General features: G+C 54.4%; 3 protein-coding genes across 3 annotated transcripts; all 3 read right to left on the reverse strand.

The window, feature by feature from the left end:
- Nucleotides 1–1,273: 1,273 nt before the first annotated feature.
- Nucleotides 1,274–2,868, reverse strand: J4E92_010051 (uncharacterized protein; the record flags this gene model as incomplete). The annotated part of the gene is made up of 4 exons (XM_051501392.1): nt 1,274–1,714; nt 1,769–2,005; nt 2,061–2,668; nt 2,727–2,868. 4 exons carry the CDS (start codon nt 2,866–2,868, stop codon nt 1,274–1,276), a joined length of 1,428 nt encoding a protein of 475 aa, XP_051348321.1.
- Nucleotides 2,869–5,854: 2,986 nt separating this feature from the next.
- On the reverse strand, nt 5,855–7,630 carry J4E92_010052 (uncharacterized protein; the record flags this gene model as incomplete). The annotated part of the gene is made up of 1 exon (XM_051501393.1): nt 5,855–7,630. The coding sequence occupies one exon, from the start codon at nt 7,628–7,630 to the stop codon at nt 5,855–5,857; it is 1,776 nt and encodes a 591-aa protein (XP_051348322.1).
- A 532-nt stretch (nt 7,631–8,162) lies between these two features.
- Nucleotides 8,163–13,024, reverse strand: J4E92_010053 (putative NRPS-like protein biosynthetic cluster; the record flags this gene model as incomplete). The annotated part of the gene is made up of 3 exons (XM_051501394.1): nt 8,163–12,104; nt 12,160–12,545; nt 12,598–13,024. The coding sequence occupies 3 exons, from the start codon at nt 13,022–13,024 to the stop codon at nt 8,163–8,165; spliced, it is 4,755 nt and encodes a 1,584-aa protein (XP_051348323.1).
- Between the last annotated feature and the right edge of the window lie 1,748 nt (nt 13,025–14,772).

Below are 14,772 nucleotides of genomic sequence, written 5' to 3' on the forward strand. Positions count from 1 at the left end.
CTGTTCTCCGGCGATCGCCTCGCGATAGCACTATTCCTAGCCCTACGAACGATGCCACAACATATCCAAGACTACCAGATCGCTCATTTCCTTACCTCCAACACTGTGCCCATCGCGCTCGCATCGCTTCCGAGCGACGCTCCAAGTGACCGCGAGTGCTGCATATGCCACCGAGCCTTCGCTGAGCCTCCCACAGATTGCGCGCGACCCGTATCGCGTGAGGACGAGGACGAGCGCGAGTACGCCGTGCAGGTGCAGAACCGCGGCGCATGCGCGCACATCTTCGGGCGGGGATGTATCGAAACACACATTCGCGGCGGCCACCCGTGGAGCCATACCTGTCCGTTATGTAGAGTCGAGTGGTTTCCCGCGCCGCACGGTGGGCGGACGGAGATGGTTGCGGTGTTGAATGGCGCTCTCGCGAGACTGGCGCGACTTGATGCGAATGACGAAGGTGTGAGGCGCGAGCTGGAAGCCGTCGACGTGGCGTTGATCAGGATGCGCGAGATACTGCACACGCATCGATGGCTATAGGAACTTACCGGATCGTGCATGGATGTGCATCATTTGGGTCCAAAGATAATAGCAATACAAATGTTCTTCCTCTTGCCTCTCCGCTGGGTCTATCTCAGGGTATTCAGCTTGTGATATGCCGCACTCTTCCGCGTCTCTTGGTTCCTCGTGGGTAGCGAGCGTTTTGACACGTTGTTCCAGAGAGTGAGCAACGCACATGTGCTGGCGATGTGACGCTTGATATGATCAACACCGACGCAATGAGACGTGGCCCGAGTGAGTGAATGATGCGAGCCTTTCGTGGCTGTGACAGACATTCATAGCGGGCTGGAGTGATGGTATCGGGTGAAGTCCAGGACCCCAAAGCTGCTTGCGTGTAATGCGCAACAACAACTGAGCCTTCCGACGGTGAACCAAAGCACTGGCATTGTGAACATTCCGACGTGGCGGCAGTCTACTGTTGTGACAATAGTTGCCATTAAAACTTGCGTATTGCGAGTGAGAGCTTTCGGTGTGATGTCGCGGTCGCAGCATACGCGCGTGGCGAGTGTCTTCGGGAGCCAAAGTTCAGTGATAACCGCGTTGCATGGCATGCGACGCTCTGAATGGATGTCGGTTCTGTGAGGCAATCACAGGCGACAACAGGATCTTTAGCGCGAGATGGATCGGGATGCGATGAAGTATGAGGAGTTCGATTCGTGTATCTGTAGATGGCGCGAATGCGACATGTGTACCGCCTTCTCCCGATTTGATGTGTACATTATGCCTTCTGCTTGGTCTTCTTCCCGATCTGGGTTGCGACGTTATCCGCGTCGTCCCGCTGCAGAAGTGCCAGAGCTTCATGAAGCAGCTTCTTCTCACCGAGCCTGACCGCGATAGCCATGCGATGACGCTTAGCCAGGTCGTCACCTTTGAGAAGCATTTCGTCTTCGTCCATGGTCGTCGGATACGTCCCAAGCTTTGCAGTCAGAGCCTTCGATACGATCGCTTGGTAGTCGTCAACGCGCTTCCGCTTCTCCGAAAATAGCTCTGGCTCTTGCTTCTTGATGCCCTTGAACACGGCCTTAACTTGCTCTTCAAGCTCAGGAGAGACTTCGCGCAGCTGAGCCGAATACGTGAGTTGGCCTTCTGAATCTGGGTCGCCGGAGTCGCGCTCGATGATGAAGTACTCTTCGAACTCTTCGTTCTCTTCAAGCTTGGCCTGGGTCACTGTCAGCCCATGCGTCTGTTGGGAGTTTTACAGTCATAGTCGTACCTCGACCTTGCTAACGACCTCTTCCGACACTGTGAGCTGTTTTATGAGCGCTGTGCGGACGAGGCTCCAAGGTAGCTCCGCTACATCGTAACGAGCATGTTCAGGTGTTACGTAGCCATAGCGTCGTAGTAGCTCAGACGTTGGTAAGGGACCGTAGTAGTTGAGGACCTCCGACCCAGCTGGCAGAGTTGATCGAAGCGACGTAACTTCGAGACTGTCGCCATGATTGACATGTGCCTGTCGGGGTCTGTTAGCTCACTGAAGTGTGCGTCTGTGCTGGCATGCGGCTCACGTTGAAATCGGCATTCGCATTCAGTATGTCTGCCATGGGTACCATTCCAAGGGGAGTGGTGCCGTCACGATCTTCAACCCATCCGTCTTCTTCGTTGTCGGACTCTTCGTCTTTGTTATCCAGGTCGAAAGCGTAAGACATGATCGTGCTACCCATACGATGCGCAAGATCAAGAAGGTCTTGGCTTGTCAGCTCTGCCGCGCCTTCCGGATAGAAGACCTTCGGGTTTTGCTCGATGACAGGAACCACACGCGATCTCAACATGTCATCACTCTGCTGCTTTCCAATCTTATCGACCGAAAGGCAAGTGCCCTCAAGCTCCTTCAGTTCTGCTTCGGACCAGAAGATGGGTGTATCGAACTTCCGTGGTAGTACGTCCAGATATGGCTTCCAGCGTGATGCATCGCCGTGTAGATGCTCGTACATCATGACCAGTATGAGGGACATCCATGAGTCAAGTGGTTCCTTCTCATCGTCGCCTTCACCACCGACAAACGCGTCGAAAACTTCTGGCAGTTTACTGGGAAGTTCGGAAGTCTCTACGCCAATGATCAGGTCTCTGGGAATGGTAAAGAGCGTCGTATCCTGTGGTATATCTTGCTTCGCGGCTGTAAAGTATTAGTACCCACAAGTTCATGCAATGCTTTGTCTGTCCGTAAGGCGTACTGATTCCTCGGCCGGCGTCTTTGTCTCTCAGGTCTTGGATTTCGAGCAGGTCGTCGCGGAAGACACCACCACCAGCCTTGAACCACGCCAGGAAGCGATCTGTGGCGCCTTTGAAATCTTGGTCAACTTGTTGGTCTGACATATCGACCCGGGATATCAATTGTAGTATCAATATATGCTGGTATGGGCGATGTTGTAGAGCTCGCGCGCTTGCGTACGCGTTGATTGAAGTCGCGTTGGCGCAATTGGTGGGTGCAGAATCAGACGCGACTAGCGCAACGTCGGAGATAATCGCAATATCCGAGCGGATCCCGAACGCATCGCCGCCCAAGCACACCCACTCCATCTTCACATCATGACAACCAAACACAGGAACACTTGCATTTACAAAAGCTAATCGCATTGCTCACTTATTGCTTAGGAGTCGCGACGCACGAATCGGATGTTTTCCCGCCGCCGCCTATCGCCCTCAACACCCCGCCATAGAGCGTTTACGGCATCTTCGACTTCTTGCACTCTCTCAACTATGTCAGAACTATCAATCGTCACCTCTTCCATCCGGCGAAGCTGCTCCAGGAAGCCAATCGCTCTTGTAATGCGGCCTGCGCTCGAAAGGATCGCGTCGTGTTGTCGCTCAGACAATCTATCGCGGCGTCGCAACGCTGGCGGTGTATGTCCCCGCTGAGACTCTCGATCTGACAATCGCCGCTCGATTTCCTCACGTGATAATGCGACCGGGGCCGCCGCAGTCGCCGCAGCAGGTTGTAGGGCCGCATCCTCAACCGCCGGCCTGGCCTGTTGAAGCCCCGCCTGCATAATTCGTCGTGCCATCTCCTCGTCTTCCTCTTCTGCGCTGCCACGACGCATGCCTTGCGACATGTCCACAGCTGGGGGCGCTGCGAGATCGGCTTCGACGCCGCGAATCACGCGCAACCTTTCTTCGGCGTCAGCAATCGCCTGAATGGTCTGGTCGATAGCTGCTTGAGCATTGAGTTCTGCGGAAGGTATAGCACGTAGAGCTTCACCTATGTGTTGGAAGAATCGCCGAACATCCTGCTCGTTCGTATTCTCCAACCCGAAGATAAGCTCAATTCGCCGACCTCTCAGTCCGACCGCAGGTACACGAAAGAGACTCCTCTCCAGAAGTGATGTCGGGTCTGGCTCTTCGTCGACGCCTCCGAGTGCCCCGGCCCCAGCGTCGTCAAACCAGCTCTCGCGACATAATGGGCACCACATGCTATATCCTCTAGGACTGCTCAGGTGCGCTTCGATGCACGTCCTTCCGAACACATGCCGACAAGTCGAGTTGGCGTGGGTGGAGCGTACACGGACTGGGTAGTCGCCGCCTTCCTCCAGCGGGGGAAAGGCCTCGTAGCACAACGGACATATCCGATCGCTTTCCGGTACATCGAGTAATGGCACAGGTATTAGATGCGATAGGTACTCGCGAATGCGTCGTTCAGCTCGTTGACTGGGCATGTTGGGTTTGACAAGCGTTTCTACAAGTGCGCACGCTGGTGAGTAATGGTAAGGATGTGCGAAACGATATCCATGCGAAGAGAATTTATACGTCGTTCTGGGCTTCACGTCGCGCCTCTGAAGTCGCTGCTGTGCTTGAAGCTATCGGACTCGCATCACACATTCCACATGTTCATCGCGAGACATTCAGAAATGCGTGCTTCAATTGACTCCATTCAGTATGACTACACGACTTTACCGCCGGCAACAGCCCCGTCTCACATTATGGGATCTAGCCCGTCCGCAACGCTCACAAGTAGTGACGCCCATGCGATCGGCCTGCTCGAGCAATTGGACGACCGTCCACAAGTCTCTAACAGTCCCCCGGGTTCCAATACGTCGTCTACTCCGCCGCAAACCACCCAAAAATACATGCTCCTCGCTGCGAGATGTAGTAGAGGAACTACAGCTACTCGAGCTGCTGAAGCTGTCAGACCGAGCACTCGCCGCCGCAACATGCGTGTTGTTAGCCTCCACCGCAAGGCTGCCAGGTCTAATCGTTATTGTCTGTCGTGGGGATCCCAGCATCCTTACGAGTCTTCCTGCTCTTTCGACCCTTACCGGTCTTAAGGACCCTGCAAGCCTTGCATGTCCTTCAACGCCTTCGGATCTTGCAGCTTGCGGTGTATCCGCTCGGTTGCTACGCCCATCTCCATCTCTTCTGCCGCGCAGTCGCGCAATCGTGTCTCTCACCGCCGTACCCAACCTTCGCCGACGCTCCGGCCATGGAGATGGTACTGGTTCCCTTGGATGATACGTGAAATGTACGCGATCCGTACGAACAGTGCCGGAAGCTGCGATACGGCTAATCTCAGGTATCTCTGCGGAAAGGGTATCTTCGACAAAGCTATATGGATCTTCAAATGGTCTTGTGGGCCAAGCTGCCTCGGCATTGTCCCTAGTTGGCTCCTGCATTGCAAGTATGATCTCCAGAAGAACACTCGCTGGGATATCTCGGATGGTGTTGAACCAATGGGTGCGGCAGAGTGGGCATTTGTTGCTCCACGCATTGCGACCTTCGAACAATGTGCGCAAGCAACGATGGCCGAAGATGTGGTGACAGTCGCCGAAATGGATTTGAACAGGACGTTCAGGTGTTCCTTGCTCGTCAGGACTAGGGTCGCCATATCGCGTGACGCAAAGCGAGCAAGTACGGTCTTCGCTTCGTAGTGACGAGGATTGAATTTCGGTGCAATAGAGCGTCTGGAAGTTTTGTGCGTCCGGCGCTGGCTGCGGGGGCTGTCGGGCGTGTTGCATGGCTTCTCGCTTCTGGATCTCAGGCGCGGCCTACTTCGGAAGTCGGAGAGAGGTATATGTCGCCTTCGGGTGAAGCGCGATTTCATTCAACAGCCGCAAACCTTCGTGAAGCGTTGTGTTGCGGACGGCTGCGATGCAGGTGCTCAAAGCTCCGCGTGGCGGTTCTACGCCCCGAAACGCCCTACCACGGTGTATCTATTCCCGAATGTCAGATGAACGGTCCCTGTTGCTCCGGTCTTCACGCGCACACGCTGTCAGTTTCTAAAACCACGCAACATGAACTCGACGTCCGGCTTCATTTATATCTTACTACCATTGTATTGCCGTCTTCATAACTCCGCCAACCGTCCGCATTACCAAACATGGCCCTTGTTCTGTTGAACCTGCTTCACATTGATGTTCCGCCACATCAACACTCCAACAGCACCGAAGACCCAGATACCCGTACTCACGAGCAGAAGCCGAGACATCGCGTCTTCGTAGGCATCTTGGATAGCAATGCGCGTGGGCGAGCCGATCGGATAAGACAGCTGCTTCGCCAGATCCCCAAAGATCTTGTGGAGATCTGGCACCTCCTCCGTAGGTAGATATTGCCGAAGTCGACTTGGAAGCACGTCCGACCAGATCGAGGCGGCGATGGTCAAACCGATAGCCCCGCCTATGTTCCCGAAGATGCTAACGAGAGCGAGCATCGCCGCAACATGTTCGTGTGACCCTGCGGCTAGGATAGCGATCTCATCCGTAACGACGAGGACGCCTTGTGAAATGGAGATGAAGAGGAAGCACACGATGATATACCCGGTGTTCCCCGGAGCGAGGAAAAGGACCATGAGACCCTGACCCAGCATGCTGAGCGGGATACCAATGACAAGCGATACGGTCTTGAAGCGGCCAGTGCGATGAATGATGTAGCCGGCCAGGACCGCGAATACCACGCTGACCACGGTATAGGCTTGTGCGACGTAGCTCGCTTCCTCTACGCTGAGACCTTGCACGACTTGCAGGTATGAGCCGAAGTAGCTGTTCCAAACGGCATAGCTGCCGAAGAGACATGTGCATAGGAGGCACGCGCCAAAGACGGTTCGGTCCAGGAGCAAGTTGTATGGAAGGAGAGGAATTGTCGCACGAGTTCTCTCCCAGAATGCGAATGCGATGAGAAGACCAATGCCGACTACGAACATGCCGACCACCATTGGCGATGCCCAACCGTTGCCCGCCAATGTGTGAAGGTTGAACGGCAACAGAAACAGGGTAACGCCCATCGAGACCAAGCACAAGCCGATCGCATCAAACTCCCGGCTGTAGTACACCACCGACTGCGCGACATTACGACCGCTCATGCGCTCGCGCACAAGTCCCATACGTTTCGCCTTCTTGTAATTCCACACCAACAGTCCAAACAGCGGCAGCGTAACAAGCGGAACAAGTGCACCGAACATGGCAAACGCCCACCGCCATCCCATGCCGTTCAGATACGCTTGCGCCAAGGGCCCAGCAACCCATCCTGTGATGAGGCCAGTCGAGTTCATGAGCGCCTGCATCAGCGCCCTATTCTCCAACTTCGTCGTATCAGCGATGAACACCGACAAGATATACTGCACCCCGTTATTCCCCACAATATGAAATATCATAGCCGCAGCATACGTTCCCACGCCCTCGCATACCGTCATCAAAAGCAAGCCCATCGTGCCGAGGATCACGCAGAGGATGAAACCATGCGGTCGCCCGAAAACATCGATGATCTTCGCGATCGTCAGGTTGGTGACTCCGCCGACTACATTGCTCAGTATGCTCACGGTGGGCGTGAGCGAGTGCATGGAGAAGGCGGATGTGACGTATGGTATGAGCGCTGCTGTTGTACCGGCGAGCAGCGTTTCGACGAAGTAGATGAGGTAGATCATTGTGTAGGCTGTTGTGAGGGAGTGCTTTGTCCAGGCGCGTGTTGTGGCTTCGATGGCGAGGACGCCTGGGTGGGCTGTGGTGGAAGAGGGGTCATGATTGGCTGGTGGGTCTTCGAGGTGGGTGTGGTGGGTGTCGTCGATGCTGGATTTTGTAGGCTCGGCAAATGTGGTTGTCGAAGAGGATGGGGAGAGGAGAGGCTCTTCGATCGACGCGCGGGGGGAATGCATGTCGCAGAGTTGCGGTCTTGGGAGAGTCGGGTGGTTGTATCGACGGGACTGAAGGCTACTGTGCGGACACGACTTTGGAGCTAACTACACTAGAAGCTCAGCCGCCGATAGTCGTAGCAACCATGCAGGTCAGAAAGCTACGATATGTTGAGCTAAGCTGACTTGACGCCTTCACCGAGTCGACGGCACAACACGGGCACGACATGCATGTGGTACAAGCGGCTGGGCAAAGAGCATGTTTGCGATCGTTATCGGCCGAAACCCTGAACCTTGCTGATGCGCAAGCGTGGGGGCTCAAGATGCACGGCTGACATGCGTCTGGGGGCTATATCATGCCCGCGGAGACTTGTCGCACGAGCCTGCCCATACCTGTCATCGTGCTGGTCGGTGAGCGCGGCTGCATCTTTCAAGCGTTGACGCTGCATTCTAAGGTAACACTACGCGCGCTCGCATAGGGTCAAGAGTCAAATTATACGCGCAATAGCTATCATACTCCCCCACAATCATGCCAAAGCGCCTAGTCTTGGCTAGCTCAGCAAGCAGCGACATCAACCAATTGCGCATATCTAGTGAACTCCTCATCACGTGCAAGCATATCCCGCTCTTCGGGGAATGTACCCAAGACCAACTCCACGCCACCATCTGCCTTCAGTGGGAACACTACTAAGAACCTGAATCGCCCGCTTCCACGCTCTAGCTGGGGTCTCATCGTCTCTGGCGAACCTCGGTTGGCGAAGTAGACATCACCGAAGCTGATCTCGTTCATCTGGAAAAGTATCATGTTGGAGATCATGGCATGCATGTGGTCAAGACCCATGTTGGCTGTGGAGAACCTGCTGTGATCTGGCAGTGACTGCAGGAGGGTAAAAGCATCGTGGATCAGTGCTGGCGTCATGCGCGCTGCAGAAGCACGCAGCATCTGCGCGATACTTGCAATGCTCGTTGTGGAGGCGCAGAGTTCTTCTACTGGCATGCTTGTCCGGTTGAGCGTGAGTAGACTGCCCATGTATGAGTCTGGTAAGAGGGAGGAGAAGTAAGGTCGTCCGTCCGTTGGCAACTCGAGAATGGAGCAGTCGTCAGGGCTGAACTGTTGGCCATTGGCCTTGGCTACAGCGTAGCGAGCCCGCAATGCCGAGCGCCAGAAGAAGGCTTGTACCATATCGCTGATAGACGTACTGACACCGTTCGCAGCCGGATCGCTTGTGACGTCCGCTTTGAGTAACTCGACCTTCTCGGGTGGGATCAAGAAGAGAGTAGTGTCCATTTTTCTCTCTGCAGCCGGCAAAGGCCATATCGAGTGCAGCGGGTAGCGTGGCGGTCGGCCAAGAGGTCCCGCTGGCCTGGCAGCATGTTTCGCAAGGACGTCGTCCGTGGGAACAAATGGAAGTAAGCCCCAGACATCAGGGTCGATCTCATCTACCGAGCGCGCATGTCCTTCCAACTCATGCAGTACTTCGGGAAGGCTGTGGTTGAAGCTCTCCGCATCATACCACGCACATGTTGCTGATGAGTCCCCTTGCAGGTACCTGCAATTCTCGGCCCACGCTTTGATAGCAATGATAGCACCTACACCATCCAGGCAGCAGTGGTTGAGGTCAATGGCGAGGATGCAACCGCCTTTGATGAAGTTGGCTTGCGCAACAAGGATATCGGCGGGTAGTTGTGGGAAGGTATCTTGTCGCAGTACCAACTCGTCCTTGAAGGCTGATGGGACGAAACCGCCTTCTCGTAGGGTCTCGAAAGTCGGCAGCACATTTGATAGGTCCTTGTACACTAACCGGTCGCGAGTGGGTTGCCCAAAGGGTGGCACGGCAACGGTGAGATCGCCGTTTGCATGTGCAATCTCGTCTTTGGAAGAGCGAATCATCTTTCCACCAAGGGCTGGTATGAGTTCAAAAGTCCGATTGAGTCCGGCTTGCATGTTTGCAAACGTCTCTTCGAACGACGCGTCTGCCTGTAGCGGAAAGTAAAACACCAGGCCCATGTAGTGATTCGGATTGACGTAGTCGAAGGGATTCAGCCGGAAGGACTGCCACGCTCTTCGCTGAGCGATCATGCGCTGCAGTTTCGATTCTTGATCGTCACCTGATCTGGCACCATTCTTTGCTCCAGCGATCAATGGTTCGAGAGCGGCGGTGAACTTGGCTAGGGTTGGATTGGCGTAGAGATGACGGGGTGCAAGTTTGTCCAGGCCTATGATAGCTGTTCGGATGGCACTAACGGCTGCAGACACTCCCAAAGAATCTAGACCGAGGGCGAACAGGTCATCGTCTGGAGTGGCATTGGAGGTGGCTGGAAGAGAGGATGCGAGTATCTCTCGGACTGACTGCTGCAACGTTGATGTGGAGGTACTGTCAACGATGAAAGACCTCTCTTCACTCTGGAAACTGTAGAACCGCTCGATGTAGTCGTCATAAAGCGCCATTGTTGCTTTCCTCTTGACAGTCCCTTTATCTGTCCGAACGAAGGGTTTGTCTGGTTGCGCGAAGATGACGTGGTCGCGTGTCAAGTTGACTGTGTGTCGGGCTGAGGACATGCTTGTCTCGATCTTGGCCCATATGCTGTCCATGAGTTCGTCACTCTTGGTCAAAGCATCCTTCAGTTCAATGAGAAGGCCTGCCTGACGCTTGTGGCTGCCAACAACAAGGCTACCATCGATCGCAGAGTGAGTGCCAACTAGTGCTTCGAACTCCAAAGGCAGGATCTTGTATCCGTTGGATAGAACGATAAGATCATCGTTGCGCCCTGTGAATGCCCAAAGATTGGGTTTGGTGGGGTGTTGCTTGTAGAGATCTTTGAAGTTGATTGAGGTCTTCTCCGGGAATGTGTGGAAGATGCCTTGGAACAAGGATGAATGTTCGTTGCGGTGAACCCAATGCTCATAGACACCCGGCTCCACTTCCTTGAACTCGAATCCGGAGTAGGGATGGAAGGCGAACCAGAACCAATCCTCCCTGTCAACAAAGAGGTTGCCGATGAAGAGACCCTCCGTCGTGCCCGTCAAATTGAGCACTCTGATGACGTCGTTGACTTTGCCGGCACTAATCGGGCTGACCGGGCCACCCGATGCGCAGATGAATTTAGATCGCTGGAGCTTGGCCAACACATCAGGTGTGTCTCCAAGCTCATCGACAAGTGATGGTACCATACTCCAAATGTCGATCTTCGCACTATCGGCAAGGTTCTCGACCAGCGACATGTTGGGTATAACGTTTGTTGGCCCCATGACAACCTGTAGACCGAAGAATATTGGCATCAGGATGTTCATGATGATGCCAGCGCCGTGACACATAGGAAAGGAAGAGTAGATCCGGTCTCCTTCCTTCCAGTCCGAAGTCCATGGTACCAACCCCTCATCGCCGTCGACAGGTGGAAGTAGGCGAATCGCATCCATCGTTCCGACCAAGCTGTGAGACCATGGAATAGGTTTTGGCACACCTGTCGAGCCCGATGTGTGAAGATAGCAGAAGGGATCTGAAGCCGAGTTTTGGAAGGTTTTGGTGTATGGAAACGGCTTGGTGTCTTCTGTATCCAGGAGCTCGTCTAAAAGTGGTAGCTCCAACAACTTCATCGAACGCCTTTCCAGGAAGTTCTTTACCAGAGGTACTGCCGGCACTTCGCCTGCTTTGGCCCAGATTTCGCAGTCGGTTGCTTCGAGCACGGCCAGTGCGCCTTCAACACTGTTCTTGGGCGAAAGGTTGAGGGCGGCGTAGCCCACTTTGACACACGCATATGTAAGGAGGACATGCCGGAGGTCGTGTGGCCCGATATAGCCTACTGGTCGCACAGATGTCGACTCGCCGATCTGTGCGTGGAGCCACCAAGCAGTCTTGTCTACGGCTTTCGCAAACGTATGCACTGATATATCTCGGTATGTTAGACCTGCACCAGAAGGCTTTGCGATGGAAAAGACAACACGGTTGGGGTGATTTCTCGCGACTTGGTCCATGATTTGAGGTATGAGACGGTGGCCATAGTCAGGCTCTCCTCCAATGGCGTCCGTATACGATGAATCCGAGGTCTTCATGTTCGGTGAAGAACGTGGTGGGGATCGCGGTGGTGATTGTGCGAATGAGGTGGGTGGTGTCGAAGCGCCACTGGCCATCGACATCGCACTTGGGGATGAGTATCCGCTCTTCGTGCCGTTAAACAGGCTGCGAGCTTGCAGATAGCTGGTGTTTGCTTCGTTGATCCACGGCATATCGGCTCGTAGCAGTTTCCTCTCCTTGAAGTAGCTTGGCCGTCCGTCCTCGTATATCAGCTCGAGACGCTGGTCCTTCTCGAACTCGCCCTTGGGTGCGCTGACCCATTCCCCATCGGCTAGCATGGCTACGCTACAATGCCAGGGTGTGGTGTAGCCCGTTTTGGTGTTGAGAAGACTTATGGAGATCTTGTGGTCGCCTATCGATTCGTGTATCGACAATCTCAGGTGGTTTGGGAAGGCTGCTTTGACTGCTCCCGCATAAGCCTGCACCTGATGTCAGTGTCCGGTAGCTCAGCCACGTAAGGAGAAGGTTCTTGAAACTTACGTATCCTCTGAAAAGCATCTGCTTGGCTAGATACTTGACGTCCCTCTTGTATTGGTTGCTGCCGCGGTTCTCTCCAAGCGCGAAGATGTGCTTCAGATCCGACTCGAGAAACTTGCGGTAGCCGAGATAAGTCAGTCTCGTATCCGCATTCTCCCTGATCTCTTTGTCGATATCGATATCCGGCCTTCCATGCTTGTTCAAAAGCAGTCGTCTGAAGTTGGTACAATTGGCGACGTAGGTGATCTCTCGCAGCTTGTCCGGGAGCGGAAGGTCAAGTATGTCCTTCAAGCGAGAGAAGGCAACGTGGGTGAACTTCTTCTCCACTGCCATCTGCCGCAGAGCCTCGCCATAGATCCATGTCTCACGGTCAGATATCGATAACAAGTCTTGTTTTATGCATTAGTAGAGAACATCCGTAACCATCATACATACACATACCGTTGTAGGTGATGCCATCAGATATGATGGTGACTCTGGCTCCGGGCTTGTAGACATCCTTGATCCTTGCGCACATGTGGTTCAGGCGTTGAAGCGCTAACTCTTCAGCCTTGTCGGGAAGGGAACCAAGCACTTTGTAAACCTTGTTGGCCGACTTGAAGGGAAAGGCCGGCAAACATGCTTCGACGCGTTCACCCGCCAGGACGAATCGGTCGATTACGGCCAGGAAGTTCGCCGTTCCTGCCGCTAAGCGTTCTTTGGAATCGTCGAACTTGTTGAGAGCATGTTCGTAGATGATATCCAGGATCTTGGTCGATGTAAGTCTTACGTCCGAAGACGATCCAGCAACTGGCGGGTTTGTGGTTTGAAGCGAGATACCAAGGCCGTTGGGGCTGTTGCCAGTCAAGCCGTTGAGGCGTATGGTCATGTCCACCATAGTCAGTGAGACATCAAAACACTTGTGGTCTGTGAAGGTGAGTAAAGCCTGTCCTCAGGTTCTGAAGTCGCTCATATAAGGACCCTAGAATGAAATGGTCAGAGTTGTGTTGTGTATGCAGGTAAGATGCAGGATTGCCACACGAGCCTTCAGGCCAGACGAAGGCTGACGGAAGCCACGATGACAGTGTAGTGTCGGGAACGGCACGCAAATACAGTCCGAGCTCCGGCATTGCAGGGGCGGCTGAGGTAATATGAGGTTGTTCGAGGCGAGCGGACGTTCACCGGGTCGCTTGTTCCCAGGCAGCATACAGTCAGCGCATCGTGCGAGTCATGGCGATCATTCTCAGCGCTGGCATTATGAGATGCTCCTGCCATTGATGCAATTGGGCTTCACGAGACCAGGTGGAGGTGGAGGGTTTACGATTAGTGTGCATGTTTGGTCCGGCCAAGCTGTGTCGCTGGAGTATAGTCATTCTGACTGAAGACGAGCCCGATCCGGCGATCGATAACCCGGATGGGGGCTAGGACGCGTGATGGTCGAGGATGCAGGTCGGTTGGTGTGTGAGGGCATGTTGGCGACGCCTGCCGCGGTGAGGTTTGACGAGGGGTGCCAAGCGTCACGTGTTCTCTAGCGGCAGTCCGAGCGCGAAACCCTCTCATCTGTCGCGTCGCGCTTCATCGCCAAGCATCTCCTCTACTGCATCCACGCCGCCACCAGGCGGACGCAGGCTCAGTACAGCCTATACTCACGCTTTGATCACAACTAACAGCTAACGATGCGATATATGCTAACCGGCTACGAGCAGCATGTCGCCCAATCGTGTGTTGCCGTCTAGGAACACGCTGACACCAACATTACCAATGCTCTCAACATCATCTCAACGATGCTCCTCATCCGCCAATCTTAGTGCAAGGTTCCACGCAATTGCAAACATCACAATCGCCATCGCAAATCCTTGACTTCAGGCGGATTAGAGCGGCGTCAACGCCAACCATCCCTAGCTTACGCGATGTTGCGATATAGCTTTGTCCAGCCACCGCCTCCCGGTGGAGAAGTGGAAAGAGAACGGCTCAATACGAGCTACATCTGAAGGCTAAGAGAACCGAGTAAGCATCGCCGTATTGTGGGAGTCTCAAAGCTGACAGCAACAGCAGTCTTACGATCATCCCGACGCGAGACCAGGCTCTAGTTTGAGCCAGAAGCGCATTCTCTTCTTCGTAGTCTTCCGACCGTACCTACCCGTGCCTCCAACATGCCGCCCATGTCTCCGCGCTCATCGCAAAGCTCCCGGTTATCCACCGATACAAGTTGATACCCTCTTCTCCATCGTCTTTTCGCTAGCCGGATTACTGTGGGCGGGGTCCATATCTTGGCTACGGAGTATATCTCCCTAGGAGGTTAAGAAGGAGCTCAGTCGTGTGTCGGACTTCTACATGACATTTCTAGCGGCAAAAGATGCGTCGCTAGACTTGCTAATAAGAGCAGCTGATAGCCAAAACGTGCTCATGCGAAATTCGCTCATTCGAAAACGCGCTCACGGCAGTATGCGCTTGTTTGAGAAGGCGCTTATCTCGTGCAGCTAGGTGGCTGATCCGGCAGGGTGCCTCATGGCAAGGACTAGACTCGGCTGCGCACTCGTGGGCGACATGTGTTGAAGGCCTGGTGCGTGGGATGACGGCGTCGGAACCAAGCCCACAGCAGCGGGTAATATGCCCTCAGACCGCTTGCAGTGGAGC

This window comes from Alternaria infectoria, assembly GCF_024043175.1.
Source record: "Alternaria infectoria strain BMP 0036 chromosome Unknown scaffold_31, whole genome shotgun sequence".
Lineage (NCBI taxonomy): Eukaryota > Fungi > Ascomycota > Dothideomycetes > Pleosporales > Pleosporaceae > Alternaria > Alternaria infectoria.